The following is a 21,070-nucleotide window of genomic DNA, read 5'->3' as shown; positions in this document are numbered from 1 at the left end:
TGTTCAGAGTGCAAAAAACCATGAAGGCTTTACAATTATAATTTGTGCATGTAACTTTACCTTCAAAAAGCTACTCATTTTCTCAGCTCACTGCAGCACTCAACAGCAGAAACTCATCTCCACTGGTCTTTCAGACTCTCCTATTTCCTTCCCCCGACTCCCTTGCTGGTTTACCTCTCATTATAATCCTCTAAAGTGGACCTGATGCAGAGATGGGCACACACTGCTCCTGCTTCACACTATATGCTCCGAACAGCTCACTCTCTATTATGGCTTCAACCACTGGATCAACAACACTGGTCCTTCTGTTCCATTCCCACTGCCATTCCCAAAGCTCTCATAGATAGAGCAGGGAGCATATAGTACTCAATGCACGGGAGTTTCTTCTTTTCTTTACCCATAAACTATGGCAATGGTTTCCTAACTGATCTTGCTTTTAGTATTTTCCATCTTCAAGCCACATATAAACTGAATTTCCTAAAATGCTGTTGTAAACACATCATCCGCTAGCTTGTGAACAATAGTCGCCTGAACTACAGATAAAATCTGATCTCCTAAACCTGGCATTCAAGTCCATCACAATTCATCCCTACTGTATCTCCAGTCTTATCTCTTCCTAGTCACTTACCCACTGTAATTAAAACCACTCCACCCAATTTTTTTTTTAACCAAAACTATCATCCACAATCCTATTTTCAATGCATTTCCTCACCTTCTGCCTAGCATATTCTTTCCTCAACTCTATACCTGCCTACTCTCCACTCAAGGACGTTATCTTCCCTCAAGTACTCCCATCCATGTCTATCATTACTTATAATACTGATGAGTGTTATTATTCACTTGGTACTTAATCTTTACCATTAAATTATGTGCTTTATGTATACAAGTGTAAAATTTTCACAGAAAAGGACAATGTTTTATATCTCTTAAATACATAAAAGCAAGTGCTTAATACATAGAGACAGCAGTGTGGTACTAATGATCAATCAATAATCTAAAGAGACTTTTAAAAATTATAAAAGCAGACCGTCTCTTACCAACTTCAAGTGACTAGAATGGGTGTTTTTCTTTGTTGTAGTAATATTTTGCTTATTTAAACTTCCTTAATAAATACTACAATCAGTTGAACAGAAGGAAAAGGAGTAATAGGAAATTCATGCAATTTTGGAAAAAGCTGTCCTTGAAAGAATAGACTGTGTCTACTTTGCATATGCCACATGAGAAAGAAAGAAGCATTAGATGATTATAAGCAGGAGCATATGGACTCTAATTAAATATACAGAGTTATTTGTGGCAGGAAAAAGTTTTTTTTTACTCCATCACAAAAATACCAAAAGTATTATTTGTTAGAAGGTAAACTCTTAAATTAATAAATTAATGAGTAAATGGAGGTAGAGTTAGTACTAAACATGGAACTTTATTAACTTGATGTTATCAATTCATGCATTATGTCCGCTATAGGTTTGTCTCTTCCAAACAGATGACTGGATGCACAATGTTGTTGGTATTACATGCAACTGGAACAACTCTTTAAAATTATTCTTAGGAGATAAAAATTGGAAAATTTGTTTACTTAGCATTATATCACACACAGGTGGTTTTTTTTGGGATTTGTGGGTTTCTTAATAAACTCCCAAAAGTATTCTAAATTTGAGCGGTTCTATCAACCATTTCTACACCAACAAGCAAAATAAGATGCTGAGGCCTAACTGTATAATTTTTTATTAAGCCAAAGTAAAGAATAACTATTTTTAATTATTAAACTGTACATTTTTATATGTTATATAAAAAGAGATTAATCATTTCTTTTTTTAAAAGATTTTATTTATTGATTTGACAGAGAGAAAGCACAAGTAAGTAGAGCAGCAGGCAGAGGGAGAGAGAGCAGCAGACTCTCTGCTGAGCAGGGAGCCTGATGCGGAACTTGATCTCAGGACCCGGGATTGTGACCTGAGCTGAAGGCAGCCTCTTAACCAACTGAGCCACCCAGGTGTCCCCTCTATCTTTATTTCATAAAAAACTCAGGCATTGCAGCATTATTTACAATGACCAACTTGTGGAAGCAGCCCAAGCATAGACAAGCATCTATGTCAATCCATAGTTGAATGGATAAAGAGGCAGGAGATAGATAGATAGATACGTATCGGAACATAGGAATATTACTTAGCCATAAAAAAGAATAAAATCTTGCCATTTGCAATGACTTGGATGGGGCAAGACAGTATTAGGCTAATTGAAATAAGTCAGTTTGAGAAAGACAAATACTGTATGATTTCACTCATATGTGAATGTAAGATACAAAACAAATGAACAAAGGAAATAAAAGAGAGAGAGACAAACCAAGAAATGGACTCTTAACTACAGAGAACAAAATGATAGTCATCAGAGGAGAGGTGAGTGGGGGGATGGGGGAAATAGGTAACAGGAATTAAAGAGTACACTTATCAGGATGAGCACTGAGTAATGTGTAGACCTTTTGAGTCACTACATTGTACATCTGTAACTAACATAACACTGAATTAAAATTAAAAACACTGAATTAAAATTTAAAACCTTAAAAAAAAAAACTCAATCATACTTTCTGTTCTTTGTATCCAAATGTATTTTTGCAACATTTAAAAAGTAAATAATGCATCTTTAGAGTATTAACAAAGCAAATTTTTAAAATAATTATAATTACCTTCCTCATTCTCTCACCTTCAATTACTATTCAGTTGTTTTGTGTGTGTGTGCTATTAATACCTCTTGACTATACAAATGGCCTGCTATAAAGAAAAATACAGAGAACAGCACATATAGAACACAACAACACAACAGAAGGAAACAAGTAAGTGCCATACCTGGGTTATTATTAACATTACTTTTGGGTGGTTTCTGAACTGGTTTGGGAAGTGTTGATTCAGTCAAAGCTTTGTTAGCAACGGCTTGTTGGGCCTTCTTTATACTGCTCCCTTCGGATTCCCATGTCTGCTCACCAAGACTCAGTTGCACTGAGAACATCTTCAAAAACATAAAGAGACAGAAAATATTAAATTTTTCAGGAAATAAAATATGCTGTCTGAGAGAAAAACAGATATACCATAGAATCAAATTTTAGAGCTAGGGGTGACCTTAAAAATTACTTGCACAAAAATATTATTCCACCTAGTGAAATCATTTTAAGAGACTGTACCAGATCCTGTTCTATCCATTCAAAGGCATAGGAGCAGCACTAAGTGAACAAGTGAGCAAGAAGAAATCACTTCCCTAAATAGAACGAATTGTTAATGTCATTCAAATAAATAGCCATCATAAAAGCAGAATAAGTAAAGGAAGATGAGAAACTAAGAGAATCCACAAGGCCCTGCCTCTGTAATACTTATAAAATCTAATACCTTAAATGTCATACTTAGTACAATCTAGTCAAAGAGTCAGGAAATCCTTCTAAATATTATGTCACCAGGAAACTCTCAATCCTCCACAATCAACATTTAACCAGTCACCAAATTCTGTTAATTTTAACCTCACAAATATTTCTCAAAGCTCTCTTTCTAAAAACAAACAAACAAACAAAACTCCTCAAATCCAACTGTATCACCTCAACCAACCTCAGGTTAAAAATCTTTCAATGGTCCCACTTGGTGTGGTACAAAAGTTCTTTTTGTCCATCTTCATTTCATTACCACCCTTTCCTATATCATCTAAATATTCCGTTCACACCATTATTTCCATGAGAGTTCAAAACCTATCGTTCACCTTCTAATATTGAGGATCAAGTTACAGACGACACAATCTGCTGTTTTCCACAGAAAGCCTACTACTTTGTAGGAATACAAAATATTAACCCCAAGATACTTTTAATTAATTAATTTTTGCTTGACTCTTGAGACAGCCCCATGAAAGAACCGCTCTCCATTTCATGCAGAGATAAGGGAACAGGCTTAGAGAGAATGAATTTGCCCACAGTCCTATAGTTCGTAACTGATTCAACTTCTGGCTATTCGGACACCAACCAAGGTCACAGCATGCCCCGCTGCCCTCATGAGTGGAGTAAACTCAACTCCTAAATTTGTTTTTTTTTTTCCTTCCTGGGTGTTTCAGTATTAAGTTTGTTTTTATTTTTGTTTTTAGGATTTGACAAAAAGAGAGAGAGAAAATGCTAGCATGAGTGCAGAGAGGAGCAGAGGGGACAAGCAGACTCCCTGCTGAACCTGGGGGACCCTGAGATCATGACCCAAGCCAAAGCAGACGCTTAATGGGCTGAGCCCCCAGAAACCCCCATGATGATGTATTCTTTCTCACAATTCTAAATTCTTAATTTAGAATTAAATTTAATTCTTTAATTCTTGGGGTCAAAATATTAACCCCAAGATACTTTTAATTAAAAAGATATTTTTAATTGAATTTAAATTTTTTTAATTAAAAAGAAATAAATGTATATTTGCAGGAAGGAGATCACGTAGAACATACCTTAACCAACTGATTAAAGTTAGCATCATCAATAATCATACACACTAATACCATGTACCTCCTGATATGACCCAATGAGAAGCATTTAGTATTCTTGGCCAAAAATGCTTAACCTGAATCTAATCACAGGAAGAGAATTAGACAAGCTAGATTATAGTATATTCTGTAAGACAACTGGCCTAAACTCTTTAAAAATGTCAATGTCATGAAAGGGAAAAAAAAACCACAACAAAAGAATATACCATAATCTAGATTTTTCTGGTTTTTCCCATGATTAATCCATATGATTTAACCTTTACTGCTTCCTAATCCTCTAAATGTCACTATTTTCCTAGGCTCACAGGCCATACACCTTCAAGAGGTTTTCCTTGTCTCCTTTTCTCTCTCCATTCTCACCTGCATCCAGTTATCAAGCTGCTGATTCAACTTCAAAAATATTTTTCAGATCTGGCCTCCTCTCTTTATGCTCTTCACCAGTGTCTTAGCAAGGAATATCAACCTCTCTCCCCTAAATTACTGTAAGACCATTCTAACACCATTCCCTTAATGTAAGACATCCCCATTCAAACTATCCTTGTGACCACCACCAACATGAACATTCTATAAAATACAAATGTATCTAAGTCAAACCTCTGCTTTTCTGAAACTTCTCTAAAGGATCCCACTAGCTTATTGTACACCTAAAACTAATATAATATTTTATGTCAATTATATCTCAATAAAACTGGAGAAAACAAAAAGAATCCCACTACAATACAAATTTAATAATTTAAATAAGAAATGCTAGGACTCATTTATGAGTTTAAGTGGTAGGTTTATCACTTATTATGTGCAAAGTTAGAACAGTTACCTATTCTTTCTGTTTCCTTATTTCTTTAATAAACTGGGACTAAAAAGAACACACAGAATTGTTGTGAAAATTGGGGTGCCTGGGTGGCTCAGTGGGTTAAAGTCTCTGCATTCGGCTCAGGTCATGATCTCAGGGTCCTGGGATCGAGCCCCACATCAGGCTCTCAGCTCAGCAGGGAGCCTGCTTCCCCCTCTCTCTCTCTGCCTGCCTCTTTGCCTACTTACTCTCTGTCAAATAAATAAATAAAATCTTACAAAAAAAAAAAAAGAATTGTGAAAATTAAAACAAAAGGAGGTAAATGCTGCCACTTAAAAGGCAGAGATTGTAAAATTTGATTAAAAAAAGAAAAAGCAAAATCTGGGGTGCCTGGTTGGCTCATTCAGTTAAGCATCTGCCTTCAGCTCAGGTCATGATCCTGGGGTCTGAGATTAAGCCTAGCACTGGGTTCCAAGCTAGGCAGGAAGTCTGTTTCTCCCTCCCCCACTGGCCCTCTGCCCTTCTTGTGTGCTCACTCTCTCTCTCTCTGCAATAAATAAAATCTTTAAAAAAAGCAAAATCCAACTACATGCTTCCTACAAGTAATGCATTTCAGCTATAAAGATGACAGAAAGAATGTATCGTGCTAACATAAGTCAATGAAAAGCTAGATGACTATATTAATATCAAACAAAGTAGATTTCAGAGTAAAGATTAATACCAATGATAACAAAGGTAATTTGTCAAGGATAAAGGGATCGATTAATGAAGAAGACATAACAATCCAGAACATTTATTAACTAATAACACAGCTTCAAAATATATGAAGCAAAAATAAATGGAACTACAAAGAGAAGTAAGAAAAAATCCACAACTTACATCAGAAATACAATGTCCCCTTAATAGGTGACATAGCAATTAATAGGCAATCACAAAGAATATAGTAGAAATGAACATACTATAAACCAACAAAGCCTGATGGGCATTTTTAGAACTCTCTACCCAAAAAGAGCAGAAAATACAACTGCTCTCAATTTCTCACAAAACATTCACGAAGAAAGAAGATATTCTAGACCATAAAACAAGTCTCAATAAATTCAAAGGATTCAATGAAGCAAAGTATGTTCTCTGATCACAATGGAATTAAGTTAGAAACTAATAACAGAAAAATCTCTGGAAAATCTCCAAACATTTAGAAACTAAGTAATATATTTCTAAATAACGCATAGGTGAAAGATTAAATCAAAATGGAAATTAGGGGACGCCTGGGTGGTTCAGTTGGTTAAGTAGCTGCCTTTGGCTCAGGTCATGATCCCAGTGTCCTGGGATCGAGTCCCACATCAGGCTCCTTGCTCTGCAGGGAGCCTGCTTCTCCCTCTGACTCTGCCTGCCACTCTGTCTGCTTGTGCTTGCGCTCACTCTACCTCTCTCTCTGACAAATAAATAAATAAATAATTTTTTAAAAAATGGAAATTAGAAGGTTTTAAAACTGAATAAAAATGAAAATACTACTTCTTATAAGATTACATTAAAATAGTTCTAAGAGGAAATCTCTAGAACTAAATGCCTATTCTAGAAAACTAAGGTCTCAAGTTAACTTTAGCTTCAATCTTAAGAAACTAGAAAAAGAAGAGCAAATCAAATCTACATTACAGGGGCGCAGGCAGTTAAGTATCTGACTCTTGATTTCGGCTCAAGTCTCAGGGTTGTGGGACGAAGCCCCATGCCGGGTTCTGTGCTCAGTGAGAAGTCTGCTTGGATTCTCTCTCTGCCCCTACCCTTCACACATGCATGTGCATGCTCTCTAACAAATAAATAAATTTAATTAAAAAAAAAAAACTGAAGAGAAAAAAAAGTATTAAAGATAAAAGGAAACAATGAAACAGAAAATAAAACCAAATAGAAATAAAACCAAATAGATCAATAAAACAAAGTGTTGATTCTTCGCAGAGATTAATAAAATTGGTAAACCTATAGCCAGACTAATCTTCGGGGAAAAAAGGGACATAAATCACTAATATCAGGAAATGAGAGAAGCAACATCACTCCAGATTCCTAAAGTATTAAAAAGATAACAAGGAAGTAGTTTTAACAACTTTAAACCAATAAACGCAACAACTTAAATTCTGTGAAAGACACAATTACTAAAGCTCATTCAAGAAGAAATAAGTAATCCAAATAGTCCTATAAATGTTAAAGAAATTGAATCTGTAGTTTAAATTCTTTCCTCAAAGAAAACTCCAGGCCCAGATGGTCTCAATGATAAATTCTACTAAATATTGTAGGAAGAAATAATACCAGTTCATATAAAGTCTTCCCCAAAAAAGAGTAAGGTATTATTAGGGAAAACAATATAAATCAAAACTACAGACCAAGATCTCTGATAAAGACAGATGTAAAAATCCTCCACAAAATATTAAAATCAAGGAATGCAAACTGGCACAGCTACTCTGGAAAACAGTATAGAGGTTCCTCAAACAGTTAAAAATAGAACTACCCTATGATCCATTTTGTATTTACCCAAAGAATACAAAAACACTAATTCAGAAAGACATATGTAATCTAATGTTTATAGCAGCATTATCTGTAACAGCCAATTATGGAAACAACCAAAGCGTCCATCATCTGATGAATGGAGAAAGAAGATATGGTACAAAGGGAAGACCCATAAGGCTAGCCCCAGATCTCTCAACAGAAATTTGGCAAGCCAGAAGAAAGTGGCATGATATACTCAACATGCTAAATGGGAAAAATCTGCAGCCAAGAACACTCTATCTATCCAACAAGGCTATCATTCAGAATAGAAGGAGAGACAACAAAAACTTAAGGAGTCCGTGCCCACTCAACCAGCCCTGCAAGCAATATTAAAGGGAACTCTTTGAGTGGAAAGAAAAGACCAGAAGTGACAAAGACAAAAAAAGAACACAGAAAATCTCCAGAAACAATGACAAAACAAGTAATAAAATGGCACTAAAGGGGCTCCTGGGTGGCTCAGTCAGTTAAGCGTCTGTCTTCAGCTAGAGTCATGATCCTAGAGTCCTGGAATCGAGCCCTGCATCAGGTTCCCTACTCAGCGGGGAGCCTGCTTTCCCCTCTCCCTCTGCCTGTCGCTCCCCCAACTTGTGCTCTCTCTGTCCCTCTTTCTTTCTCTAATAAATAAATAAAATGTTTTTTGAAAAATGTCACAAATATATTATCAATAATTACTCTGAAGGTAAATGGACTAAATGCTCCAATCAAAAGAGATAAAGTGTCAGAATAGGTAAGAAAACAAGAGTCATCTATACGTTACCTACAAGAGACTCATTTTAGACCTAAAGACACATGCAGATTGAAAGTGAGAGGATGAAGAAACATTTATCATGCAAATGGATGTCAAAAGAAAGCTGGAGTAGTAATACTTTCATCATGAAAACAAGATTTTAAACCCAAGACTGTAACAGGAGATGAAGAGGATCCCTATATCATAATAAAAGATACCATCCAATAAGAAAAATCTAACAATTTTAAGTATTTATGCCCACAACATGGGAGTACCCAAATACATAAAACAATTAATAACAAACATTAAGGAAATCCTTGATAATACTACAATAATAGTAGGGGACTTTAATACCCACTTACAGCACTATATAGATCGTCTAAGCAGAAGATCAACAAGGAAACAAGGGCTTTGAATGACACACTGAAACAGATGGACTTCACAGGTATATTTAGAACACTCCATCCTAAAGAAACAGAATACACATCCTTTGCAAGTGCACATGGGACATGCCCCAGTACAGACCACATACTGAATCAAAAAACAGGCCTCAACAAGTACAAAAAGACTGGGATCATACCATTCATATTTTCTGACCACAAAGCTATGAAACTTAAAGTCAACCACAAGAAAAAATTTGGAAAGACCACAAATACAAGGAGGTTAAACAACATGCTTCTAAACAATGAATGTGTCAACCAGGAAATCAAAGAAGAAATTAAAAAATACATAGAAAACGAATGAAAATGAAAACACAATGAACCAAAACATCTGGGATGCAGCAAAAGGAGTCCTAGGAGGGGCACCTGGGTGGCTCAGTGGGTTAAAGCCTCTGCCTTCGGCTCAGGTCATGATCTCAAGGTCCTGGGATCGAGCCCCACATCGGGCTCTCTGCTCAGCAGGGAGCCTGCTTCCCCGACCCCCACCTCTCTGTGCCTGCCTCTCTGCCTACTTGTGATCTCTCTCTCTCCCTCAAAAAAAAAAAAAAAAAAAAAAAAAGGGAGTCCTAGGAGGGAGATATATAGCAATACAGGCCTACTTCAAGAAGCAAGAAAAATCTCAAATACACAACCTAACTTTACACCTAAAGAAGCTAGAAAAAGGACAACAATGAAGCCCAAAGCCAGCAGAAAAAGGGAAATAATAAAGTTTAGAGCAAAAGTAAAGAATGAAGAAACTGAAACAACAGAACAGATGAAACCAGGAGCTGGTTCTTTGAAAAAATTAGTAAAATTGATAAATCCTGAGCCAGACTCAATGAAAAGAAAAAAAGACCCAAATAAATAAAATCACAAATGAGAGAAAAGAAATCATGAACAACACCACAGAAATACAAACAATTAGTATTATGAAAAACTATATACCAACAAATTGGACAACCTGGAAGAAATGGATAAATATAAATATATAAGCTACCAAAACAAAGAGGAAGAAATAGAAATTTTGAACAGACCAATAACAACCAAAGAAATTAAATCAGTAATCAAAAATTTCCCAAAAAATGAAAGTCTAATTTGCGAGGCAGAGTTGGGGGTTTGGAGGGTAGGAAAGGAAAAAATGAAACAAGATGGGATCAGGAGGGAGACAAACCATAAGACTCTTAATCTCACAAAACAAACTGAGGGTTGCCCGGGGGCTGGGGGGGCAGGGGGGCGGGGAGGTATGGAGAGGGTGTTTGGGTTATGGACATTGGGGAAGGTATGTGAAACGGTGAGTGCTGTGAAGTGGGTAAACCTGACAATTCACAGACTGGTATCCCTGAGGCAAATAATACATTATATGTTAATAAAAATAATTAGTAAATAAATACATAAATAAAAATGAAAGTCCAGGGCCAGATGGTTTCACAGATAAATTCTACCAAATTTTTGTTTAAAGATTTTATTTCTTTATTTGACACAGAGAGAGAGAGAGAGAGAGAAAGCAGAGAGAGGGAATACAAGCAGGAGGAGTGGAAGAGGGAGAAGCAGGCTTCCCGCTGAGCAGGGAGCCCAATGTGGGCTTTGATCCCAGGACCCTGGGATCATGACCTTAGCCAAAGGCAGATACTTAATGATTGAGCCACCCAGGCACCCCTCTACCAAACATTTTAAAGAAAAGTTAATACCAAAAAATAGAATGGGAGGAAAACTTCCAAATTCATAAGGCCAGCATTACACTGATACCAAAACAAGACTCCACTAAAAAAGAGAACTACAGGCCAATATCACTGATGAACACAGATGCAAAAATTCTCAATAAAATACTAGCAAATCAAATCCAACAGTATATTAAAAAAAATCATTCACAATGTTCAAGTGGGATATATTTCTGTTTGCAGGGTGGTTCAGTATTTACAAATTAATCAATGTGATATACCATATCAATAAAAGAAAAGATAAGAACCATGTAATCCTTTCAATAGAAGCAGAAAAAGCATTTGATAAAGTACAACATCCATTCATGATAAAAACACTCAACTAAGCAGGTTTTGAGGGAACATACCTCAACATCATTAAAAAGGCCATATTTAAAAAACCCACAGCTAAAACCCCTCAAGGGGGAAAAACTATGAGTATTTCCTCTATGGTCAGGAAGAAGATGGGAATATCCACTCTCACCACTATTATTTAATTTAGTACTGAAAGTCCTAGCCACAGCAATCAGACAACAAAAAGAAATAAAAGGTATGAAAATCAGAAAGTAAGGAGTCAAACTTCTACTATTTGCAGATGATAAGACACTCTAAGTAGAAACCCCAAAAGACTTCACCACAAAATTGCTAAAACTGATACACAAATTCAGTAAAATCACATGATACAAAATCAATGTACAGAAATCTGCTGCATTTCTATACACCAATGAAGCTGAAAAAGAAATTAAGGAAACAATCACATTTACAATTGCACCAAAAACCATAAGATACCTAGGAATAAAACTAACCAAAGAGGTAGAAGATCTATACAACACTGAAAACTGTAAAACACTGATGAAATTGAAGAGGACACAAAGAAATGGAAAAACATTCCTTGTTCATGGAATGGAAGAACAAATACTATTAAAATGTTTATACTACCCCAAGCAATCTATACATCTATTGCAATCCCTATCAAAATACCACAAGCGTTTTTTCACAGAGTGAGAACAAACAATCCCAAAATTTGTGTGAACCCCAAAAAGCCAAAGCCATCTTGAAAAAGAAATGCAAAGCTGGAGGCATCACAATTCCAGACTGCCAGTTGTATTACAAAGCTGTATTGATCAAAACAGTATGGTACTGCATAAAAACAGACACGTAGATCAGCAGAACAGAACAGAAAACCCAGAAATGGAACCACAACTTATAAGGTCAATTAATCTTCAACAAAGCAGGAAAGAATATCCAATGGGAAAAAGTCCATCTCTTCAACAAATGGTGTTGGGAAACTGGTCAGCAACATGCAAAAGAATGAAACTGGACCACTTTCTTATGCTACACACAAAAATAAATACAAAATGGATGAAGGATCTAACTGTGAGGCATGAAACCATTAAAATCCAAAAGCAGAACAAGGCAGTAACTTCCTTGACATCAACCATTGCAACTCTCTACTATAGAGATTATCCCCTAAGGCAAGGGAAACAAGAGCAAAAATAAACTACTGAGACTTCATCAAAATAAAAAGCTTCCACAGAGCAAAAGAAAGAATCAACGAAAATAAAAGTCAACCTATGGAATGGGAGAAGATACCTGCAAATGACATATCTAAATATGTATCTAAATAGATACAGAGAGATCCAAAATATATAAATATATAAAACTCAATACCCAAAAAACAAATAATCCATTAAAAATGGGCAAAAAAAAAAACCATGAATAAACATTTTTTCAAGGAAGACATACAGGTGGCCAACAGATACCTAAAAAGATGCTCAATGTCACTAATCATCCGGGAAATACAAGTCAAAACCACAACGAGATATCACCTACCTCATAGCAGTCAGAATGGCTAAAATGAACAACACAGAAAATAACAGCTGTTGGAGAGGATGCAGAGAAAGGGGATTGCTCTTACACTGTTGGTGGGAATGCAAACTGGTGCAGCCACTCTGGAAAACTGTATGTTGGTTCCTCAAAAAGTTAAATATAGAAGTACCCTATAATCTGGCAACTGCACAACTAGGTATTTACCCAAAGGATACAAAAATACTAATTCAAAGGGATACATACACCCCAGTGTTTATAGCAGCATTATCTACAAAAGCCAAATTATGGAAAGAAGCCAAATGTTCACTGACTGATAATGGATAATGAAGATGTGGGAGATAGATGTGTGCGTGTGTGTGCTTGTGCGGGCTTGTGTGTGTGTGTGTGCGCGCGCACACACACACACACACACACAAATGGAATAGTATTCAGCCATTAAAAAAAAGAATGAAATCTTGCCATTTGTAATGACCTGGATGGAACTACAGAGCATAATCCTAAGCAAAGTCAGTCAGAAAAAGACAAATACTTTATGATTTCACTCATGTGGAATTTAAGAAACAAAACAAAGGTGGGGGGAAGAAAGAGGAAGGCAAACCAAAACAGACCTTAACTATAGAAAACAAACTGATGGTTACCAGAGGGAAAGTAAGTGGGAAGATGGGTAGAATAGGTGATGGGGACTAAGGACTACACTTGTGATGAGCACCAGGTGCCATACAGAGTCCTGAATCACTATATGTTACACCTGAAACTAATATTACATTTTATGTTAACCAACTGGAATTTAAATAAAAGCTTCAAAAATACATTAAATGGGATCCATCAATATGGAAATGAGCTAATACATTACAAGAAAGTGTTTTATCCCAGAAATGCAAGAGTAGAGTCTGCATTTCAGAGTCAATCAACATAATTCAAAATATTGAGATCAAAAAACAGAAAAACCATATATTACCATCTCAATCAATGTAGAACCATATGACAAAAATCAACATCTCTTCATGTTAAAAACTCTCAGTAAATGTTAAGTAGAAAGGAATTTCTTCAGTCTGATAAAAGGCATCTACAGAAAAGATACATCTAACATGACAATTAATGGGGGGAAACTGAAATGACTGCCCATAAGATCAGGAATAAATTAAGAGCTGTCTGCTGTCATCACTTCTATTCAACATTGCACTTAAGTTCTACCAATGCAATTACCAAGAGAAATAAATAAGACATTAAGATTGGAAAGTAGGATTAAAAACTGTCTTCATGAGGGCCTGGGTCACTCAATCAGTTAAATATCTGCCTTCAGCTAGGTCATGATCCCAGGGTCCTGGGATCGAGCCCCAAGTCAGGGAGCCTGCTTCTCCCTCTCCTCCCCATTCATGCTCTCTCTCACTATCTCTGCCTCTTTCTCTCTCAAATAAATAAATAAAATCTTTAAAAATAAAAAAATAAAATAAAAATTTATTCAAAACATCTTTATTTAAAAATGACATGTGGGGGCACCTGGGTGGCTCAGTGGGTTAAAGCCTCTGCCTTTGGCTCAGGTCATGATCCCAGGGTCCTAGGATTGAGCCCCGCATGGGGCTCTCTGCTCAGCGGGGAGCCTGCTTCCTCCTCTTCTCTCTCTCTCTCTCTCTCTGCCTGCCTCTCTGCCTACTTGTGATCTCTGTCAAGTAAATAAATAAAACCTTTTTAAAAAGATGACATGTAGAACCCCAAAAAAAAATCTAAAAAGGAATTTTTTAAAAAGCAACTCGAACTGATAAATGAGTTTAGCAAGATTTCAGAACACTGCATCAATACACAAAAATTGCTGTATTTTTATACAAGAGCAATAATCAATAAGAACAAGAAACTAAATTTTAAAAAACGTGACCACAGGCAATAGCATCAAAAATATGAAATACTGGGACATCTGGGTGGCTCAGTCGGCTAAACATCTGCTTTTTGCTCAGGTCTTGATCCCAAGGTCCTGGGATCAAGTCCCACATTCTTGCTCAGCAGGGAGCCTGCTTCTCCCTCTGCTAGACACTCCCCCTGCTTTTGCTCTCTCTCTTTCTCTCACAAACTAAAAAATAAATAAACTCTTAAAAAAAATAAATGATATACTTAGGGATAAGTCTAAAGATGTAAAATACTTGACTATCAAAAACTACAAATATTGTTGAGAGAAATTAAATAATATCTAAATAAATGAGAGATATTTTGTTGGTGTGTTGGAAGACTCAATTTTCTTTCCATGTCAATTTGCCCCAAAATGAGCTATAGAGTCAGAGCAGTTCTATTCAAAATCCCAGCAGGGTGTTTTATAGAAAAGACAAGCTGATTTTAAATTCATATAAAAATGCAAAGGAACAATCTGAAAAAGAACAAAATTAATAGGCTACTACTCCCAGATTTCAAGAATTATAAAGCTACTGCAAACCAAACAGCACAGCCTCTGCATAAAGATGAGAAAATAAATCAATAGAATAGAAAAGACTCCAGAAATGAACACATACATGGACAGCTAATTTTTGACAAAGATGCACAGCAACGCTGTGAAGAAAGGATAACCTCTTCAACAACTGGACATCTATTTGCAAAAAAATAAATAAGCCTTGCTACATCTCACATGACATATAAAAATTAACACAAAATGGCAGTTAGATCTAAATGTAAGAGCTAAAGCAATAAAGTATCTAGGAAAAAAACATAGGAGAAAATCTTATGATCTTATAGAAGGCAAAGATGTCTTAGACATGATACCAATAGTACAGGGAACAAATGGATAAACTGGAATTCATCAAAATTAACAAGTACTGCTCTCTAAAGATGCTGTTTAAAAAAAGAAAAGATAAGCCACAGAGTAGGAGGAAATAATTTCCAAACATATATCTAATAAGGGACTTGTACCCACAATAATCAAAGAGAGACATCAGAGAAGACACCAAAGTAGGAAGATCTGACTAAGGAAAAGTGCCTATGATATAGGAAATATCAATATCAATAGATATTTTGCCAAGGATTTTTTTTAATCCTATATTCTACTAACAAGCATTGACATAATTATCTGAGTACCCCCACTATCAACATAGTTGCTAAGAATTTACAAACCATCATTCCATTACACTACACTAGAACAGATACCATATTTCTCAAATTACAGATGAGAAAACTGAAACTCTAAATCACTTGTTCAAGGCCACATAAGCTGGATAATGTAGAACAAAGATCAAGCTTGACAAATCTAGCTAGCATAAAAGTAAATAAATAAAAAAGAAGACTACTTGGCTTCAAGGTCACTGGGTGATACTGCCTCCCTCAGTGAAACCTATTCCAAAGTAAACCTCAGAGTGCAGCTACTGGAGCTTTCTTAACACTGACTCATGCATACCGAAAACTTCTCAAAATTGGGAAATAGAGGAACAGAAGAAAATACATTTTGTCTTCTTTCTGGTTCTCTTCCTTATACTTTATATTGTAATAGCTTTCTTTACAATTTTGAAAAAGTCAAAATGACAACCCGTAAGAAAATAAAAATGAACTATATTTAGGTACCTAGGAGGTAAAGCAATGTCACAATAACTCAAACTAATATAAGTGATACCAAATTACTTCAGCATTCAACTTGAAAGTGAGCAGATAAACAAAAGGGGGCAAGGAAAGCATTACAATTTGTTATTTAATAGTCACATGTTAAAAGTTGTGTTAAGTTGTTCAGATTCTGTAAGACTCAGTGGAGGAAAGAAGAAAGATCACTACTTCCCACCAACAAGTATGTACGAAAAGATAATTCTACACCACTTTGAAGACGTTTATCTTGTGTTTCTCAACTCTGGATGCACATTTGAGTCATCTGAGAGCTTAAAAATAATCCCAGTGTCTGGGCTTCATCCAAGACCAATCAAATTAGAATTCCTGAGGGTAAGACTCATGCATAAGTGTTGTTTAAAGCTTCCTTGGTGATTTCAATGAACAACCAAGGTTGAGAACCACTACTTTTAAGTATGTGTACATATAACATAAAAACATATATACGTACATAAATATGTTAATTGTCTGTAACTGGTTAATCTCCCAAGAAAATAAGTGATACTTAGCAAGTGCTAACCAAGGGGAAGACTGCTGAGTGTACATACAAAGCATATGGAATTTAAGCTGGGTAAGAACCATATGAGGACTGAGGGGAGTGAGAGGTAGTAAAAGGGTGGTAGAATCAATAGATTTGTGGTATGGAAGAAGTACTAAAATTAAATAGAGGGAATGAACTAGAAAGTTAGGAGGTGTCAGACAGAGATGAATGCTTGAGATTAAGACTATGGAGGGTCTTGCAGTTACTGGTTATGATAAAGTCAAAAATATCACAGGAATGAGCAGCTAGAGGAGAGGGAGCAAGATAACAAAAGTACAATGACTGAAATGTCAGCATGTTGGAACAATCATCTACTTAGTGAAATCATCGAAAATTAAAACATGATGAGTCAGAGTAAAAGTGAGGCATGAGAAATGTGATGGAATCACCCAAAGGTCAACAAATGATTACTGTGAGGTGACATGGGTTAGCCTATTAACATGAAATTGAAAGCTGGGGAATCACCTCAAGAAAGAATTCCTGGAATTAGAAATGAGGAGCTAGGAAGACAGTTCCTATAAGAGCCATAAAATATAGAAGAACAATAACCTTAATAAAGCTCAGTCTAGTACAAAATAATGACCAACATGTACAGCACAGCAGTGACTACACCTGAGGAAGACACGTCCTGCTGAAGGCCCAGTGGAGGAATCAGAGAAGTTTCACAAAGGTTTAGAAGATGTGCTGTGTGAGCTTAGTGTTCAAAAATGCATAAGAACAAAAGGACCTTCAAGGCAGGGAGACACTACAACATAGGGGAAGCAGAGAGATGTGAAAAAAACATGAACCGTTCTAAGAAATGCAACAGTTCAATGTGATAAGGGCAGAACAGGAATGAATACGAAATGAGTACGAATTAATGGGTACAAAAGAGAGTCAGGATAAATGACTTAACAGGTAGACCAAGGCCACAACTTTATTCTCTACATAAATGATATAATGACAAATTAAACTGTTGTCCATAAATCCTTCATAAAAGTCTCTAATAGGGAAGAAAATTAACAGATTTCAGTTTAATCTCATATATCTTAGAAGGAGGTACTAGAAAACAATTATATAATCCAATAGCCATTGCTTTATACAGATTAACCAATTTGAGGATCAATTGTCTCATCATAAAAAACTAATGATCATAAATACAAGATTAAAAATGTACCATGGAAATTTGTGTACAACTGAGGCTTTTTAAAACATATGAATAAAGCTCAAACAAAAATGTATTAATTATAGACTTCTTTATAACATATATACAAACATATATATGAGGCTATATGTAAATATAAATTGCTCTCCCACTCAAGAGAACAATATTATAAATGAATGCATAAATAACAACAATATTGCTACATACAACTTTTATAAATGATGAAACTTATAACTGCGTATCACACTGGAAAAGATGTCTCACTAGGTAACTTGTTATATTTACTCTGTGTCCATTTTACTTTAAAAGTTATTAATTTAATGGAAAGAACACTGCATTTGGGAGCCAAAGAACACATATTCAAGTGCTGGCACAGGCACATATGAGCTATTATTAAGCAAGTCACTTAACTTCTCTGTGTGTAAGTTACTTTACAAAACAAAAATCAAAATCCACATCTCCTGATCTGTTAAGGTTTTTGCGAAGCACCAAATCTGACAAAGCTTTGTAAACCATAATGAGCAATAAAACTGTTTAGTTACAGACTTCTAAATATTATTAATATAGAACTAAAAGCCTTTAGGTCATCTGCTGCCCCTCCCTCCACCCCCCAATGAAGCACAATTAAAACCTGAGATGATAAATCTGATAGACTTTGATAAGCATGTCTCACCACCTCTCTTCATAACCTTACCTTCGAATGAGCAGGCCCTCTTTCTTTCAGAAGTTTATACTGGGGTTGGACTCTATTGAAACGGGCTAACTCATTTACCAGACACATTGGAGTTTTCTCTTTGGGGTTTGCCATTTTATCTTGGAGAGAAGCTGTAAATAAAAAGGCTTTAAAGTTTTTGTGAAGAATGACTTTAAAATGGAAGAAAAGCTAATTTTGACTTTTTTAGATCGACGTCAGATTGTAAATTTGGATTAAATTATTTTCATGAATTTTATATAAAAAACTCAAACCATCTAAAGTGTTCCATTACATGCAACAGAAATATGTATCACATTTAAACAATAAATTCAGGTAACGTTTTCCCTAAGTACCTAAATTGCTCTCTATACATTTTTTGATAACAGCACACATACCGATTTTTAAATAATACGATTATAATGATTTTTAGTTTATCTTATAACTTTCCTTTCCTCTCAAAAAATTTTAGCATAAACACATAATTCTCCTGATTCTTATTACTATAAAACTATATTCTACCTTATTATCATTTGATCTTACTTTTTTTTTTCCTTCTTATTTTGAGGCAGCATATTAATTGAAAAAGCTCTAGACTTGGGAATGGAGTCTAAGCTTAAGTACTAGCTCTTTCAACTACTATTTTTAGTAACTTCCTTTCCTTTTTGGATTTTTTTTTTTCATAAAATTTTAAAAGAAGTAGAAAGGACAATTTAACAAATGTCCAAGTTCTTACCCCTTAGAACTGAAATTAATATTTTCCAAGTTTAAGTCTCATTAAAACAAAACAAAACAGTATTATATTCCAGTTAAGGTCCGTTTATCCTTTCCAGAAACCACTACTAAATGAATTTAGAATATATCCCTCTGGAATATTTTATAATACATTTACATGCATGTATGTATATCCATGAAAATACAATCTTGAGATATATATGGTTTTGCAGTCACATTAATAGTAATATAACATATAATTTTCAAACTTTCTTCACTCTTCATTATGTTTTTGATATTATAACTTATATAGATCCATTGTGTTACTTTTAACTGCTGTATAATTTCCATCACAATACCACATCGGTTTTCTAATACACTCCCCTACTGACAGACATTTAAATTGTTTCAATTCTTTACCTTTATGAGTAAAAACATGCTGCCAAATGGCACTCAGAATGACTGTACCAAATTACCTTCTGCTGGCAGTATGAGAATTACCACTTCCCTCCAACCCTGAAGACATGGAGTATGGTCAGGTATTTTAATTTTTGATAATTTGATGTCTGATGAATTGTATCCCTCTATTAGTTTTTGTTTTCCCCGCTATTACTTTAATTTGCATTCCCATTTTCCTAGTAAGTCTAATCACCTTCTCATGTTATTGATCATTTGGGTTTCCTCTTTGGGAACAACTCCTGTCTTTTTTTCTATTGATTATTTTATGTATAATATTTATCAATATTTTCTTTTACAGTCTGTGCTTGCTATTTGTTTAAGAAACCCCTCCCTGGGGCGCCTGGGTGGCTCAGTGGGTTAAGCTTCTGCCTTCAGCTCAGGTCATGATCTCAGGGTTCTGGGATCGAGCCCCACATCGGGCTCTCTGCTGGGCAGGGAGCCAGCTTCCTCCTCTCTCTCTCTCTCTCTCTGCCTGCCTCTCTGTCTACTTGTGATATCTCTCTGTCAAATAAATAAAATCTTAAAAAAAAAAAAAAGAAACCCCTCCCTAACCTGCAAGGTATTAATGATTTTTACTTAATTTAACTTAATAAGCCTTCTATGCTTTATCCTTAAGAGTATAATAAATCTATCCTACTTAACTCACAAGTTGTTTTGAGGTTAAGATTTTTTAAAGTACAATATTCTAAATTCTACCACAATTATTACAGCTTCAAAATATTTTCCTAATACTCTATTATTTTATCCTGTATTAGTCATTCATCTCATTTATAGACACATTAACTACTTTTTAGTCTTCTTTCATCTCCTATTAAATCATACCAAGAAATATTTTAAAACCTTAGCATAAAACACTCAAGTGGCTTACTTTCTGCTCAATTAAACTAGTCACAGTGTGTGAAAAATACATTAAATAAATAGAAATAACTCAATTTAGAAACTTTATGAACTTTCTATGGCAAATTTAATGAACAGAACAGTATTCTCTTAACTTTTTCATACTCTTTTCAGGATCAATAATTTAACACAATAATTTGATCACATTACAATTTAGAAATTATTTGATTAAAAAACTACATAAATACCTACTAAAGCACAAGTGAAAGAAAGGAGAACCTAAACAACCACCTGTAGGACCAATACAGTTGACAACTGATTCTACAATTAAACTACTCTAAGTGGCATGTAAAACAAATAGAAAAACTAGTAATTTTTACTTTTTGGAACAGCACAAAAAAGACAAGAGTAAGTCAAGAGAGGTTTGAGGAAATCTGCATCTTACTTATTCCACTGTAAATTTTATAAATTGTACCATAAGTCAGTCATCATATAAAATACTAGGTGACTTGGGTTATAATCAGTTTGGGTCCTTGCATACCATGGCATTAAATAACTCAAGTACAACAGAAGACAGATACCTATGCCTGTATCAAGAAGCAAAGAAAAATGACAATTTGTTAAAAATGAG

The 21,070-nt window shown here is 35.2% G+C and overlaps 1 protein-coding gene and 1 long non-coding RNA gene across 14 annotated transcripts in view; one reads left to right on the top strand and one right to left on the bottom strand.

The window, feature by feature from the left end:
• STAU2 (staufen double-stranded RNA binding protein 2) overlaps positions 1-21,070 on the bottom strand; it is a 324,564-nt gene that overhangs the window by 257,546 nt on the left and 45,948 nt on the right. For 9 of the 13 annotated variants that reach the window (XM_082719848.1, XM_082719846.1, XM_082719852.1 and 6 more), the window contains one exon: positions 2,841-3,000. In XM_082719848.1, the coding sequence (XP_082575974.1) occupies positions 2,841-3,000 (160 nt within the window). Of the gene's footprint in view, positions 1-2,840; positions 3,001-18,432; positions 18,564-21,070 lie in introns of all 13 variants that reach the window. The other 4 variants (XM_082719840.1, XM_082719851.1, XM_082719842.1 and 1 more) reach the window with 1 other exon arrangement.
• LOC309859260 overlaps positions 1-21,070 on the top strand; it is a 268,946-nt gene that overhangs the window by 217,646 nt on the left and 30,230 nt on the right. The window lies entirely within an intron of this gene.

The sequence above is a fragment of the Mustela nivalis genome (genome assembly GCF_964662115.1).
Source record: "Mustela nivalis genome assembly, chromosome: 2".
Classification (NCBI taxonomy): domain Eukaryota; kingdom Metazoa; phylum Chordata; class Mammalia; order Carnivora; family Mustelidae; genus Mustela; species Mustela nivalis.
This window is presented reverse-complemented; position numbering and strand designations above follow the sequence as displayed.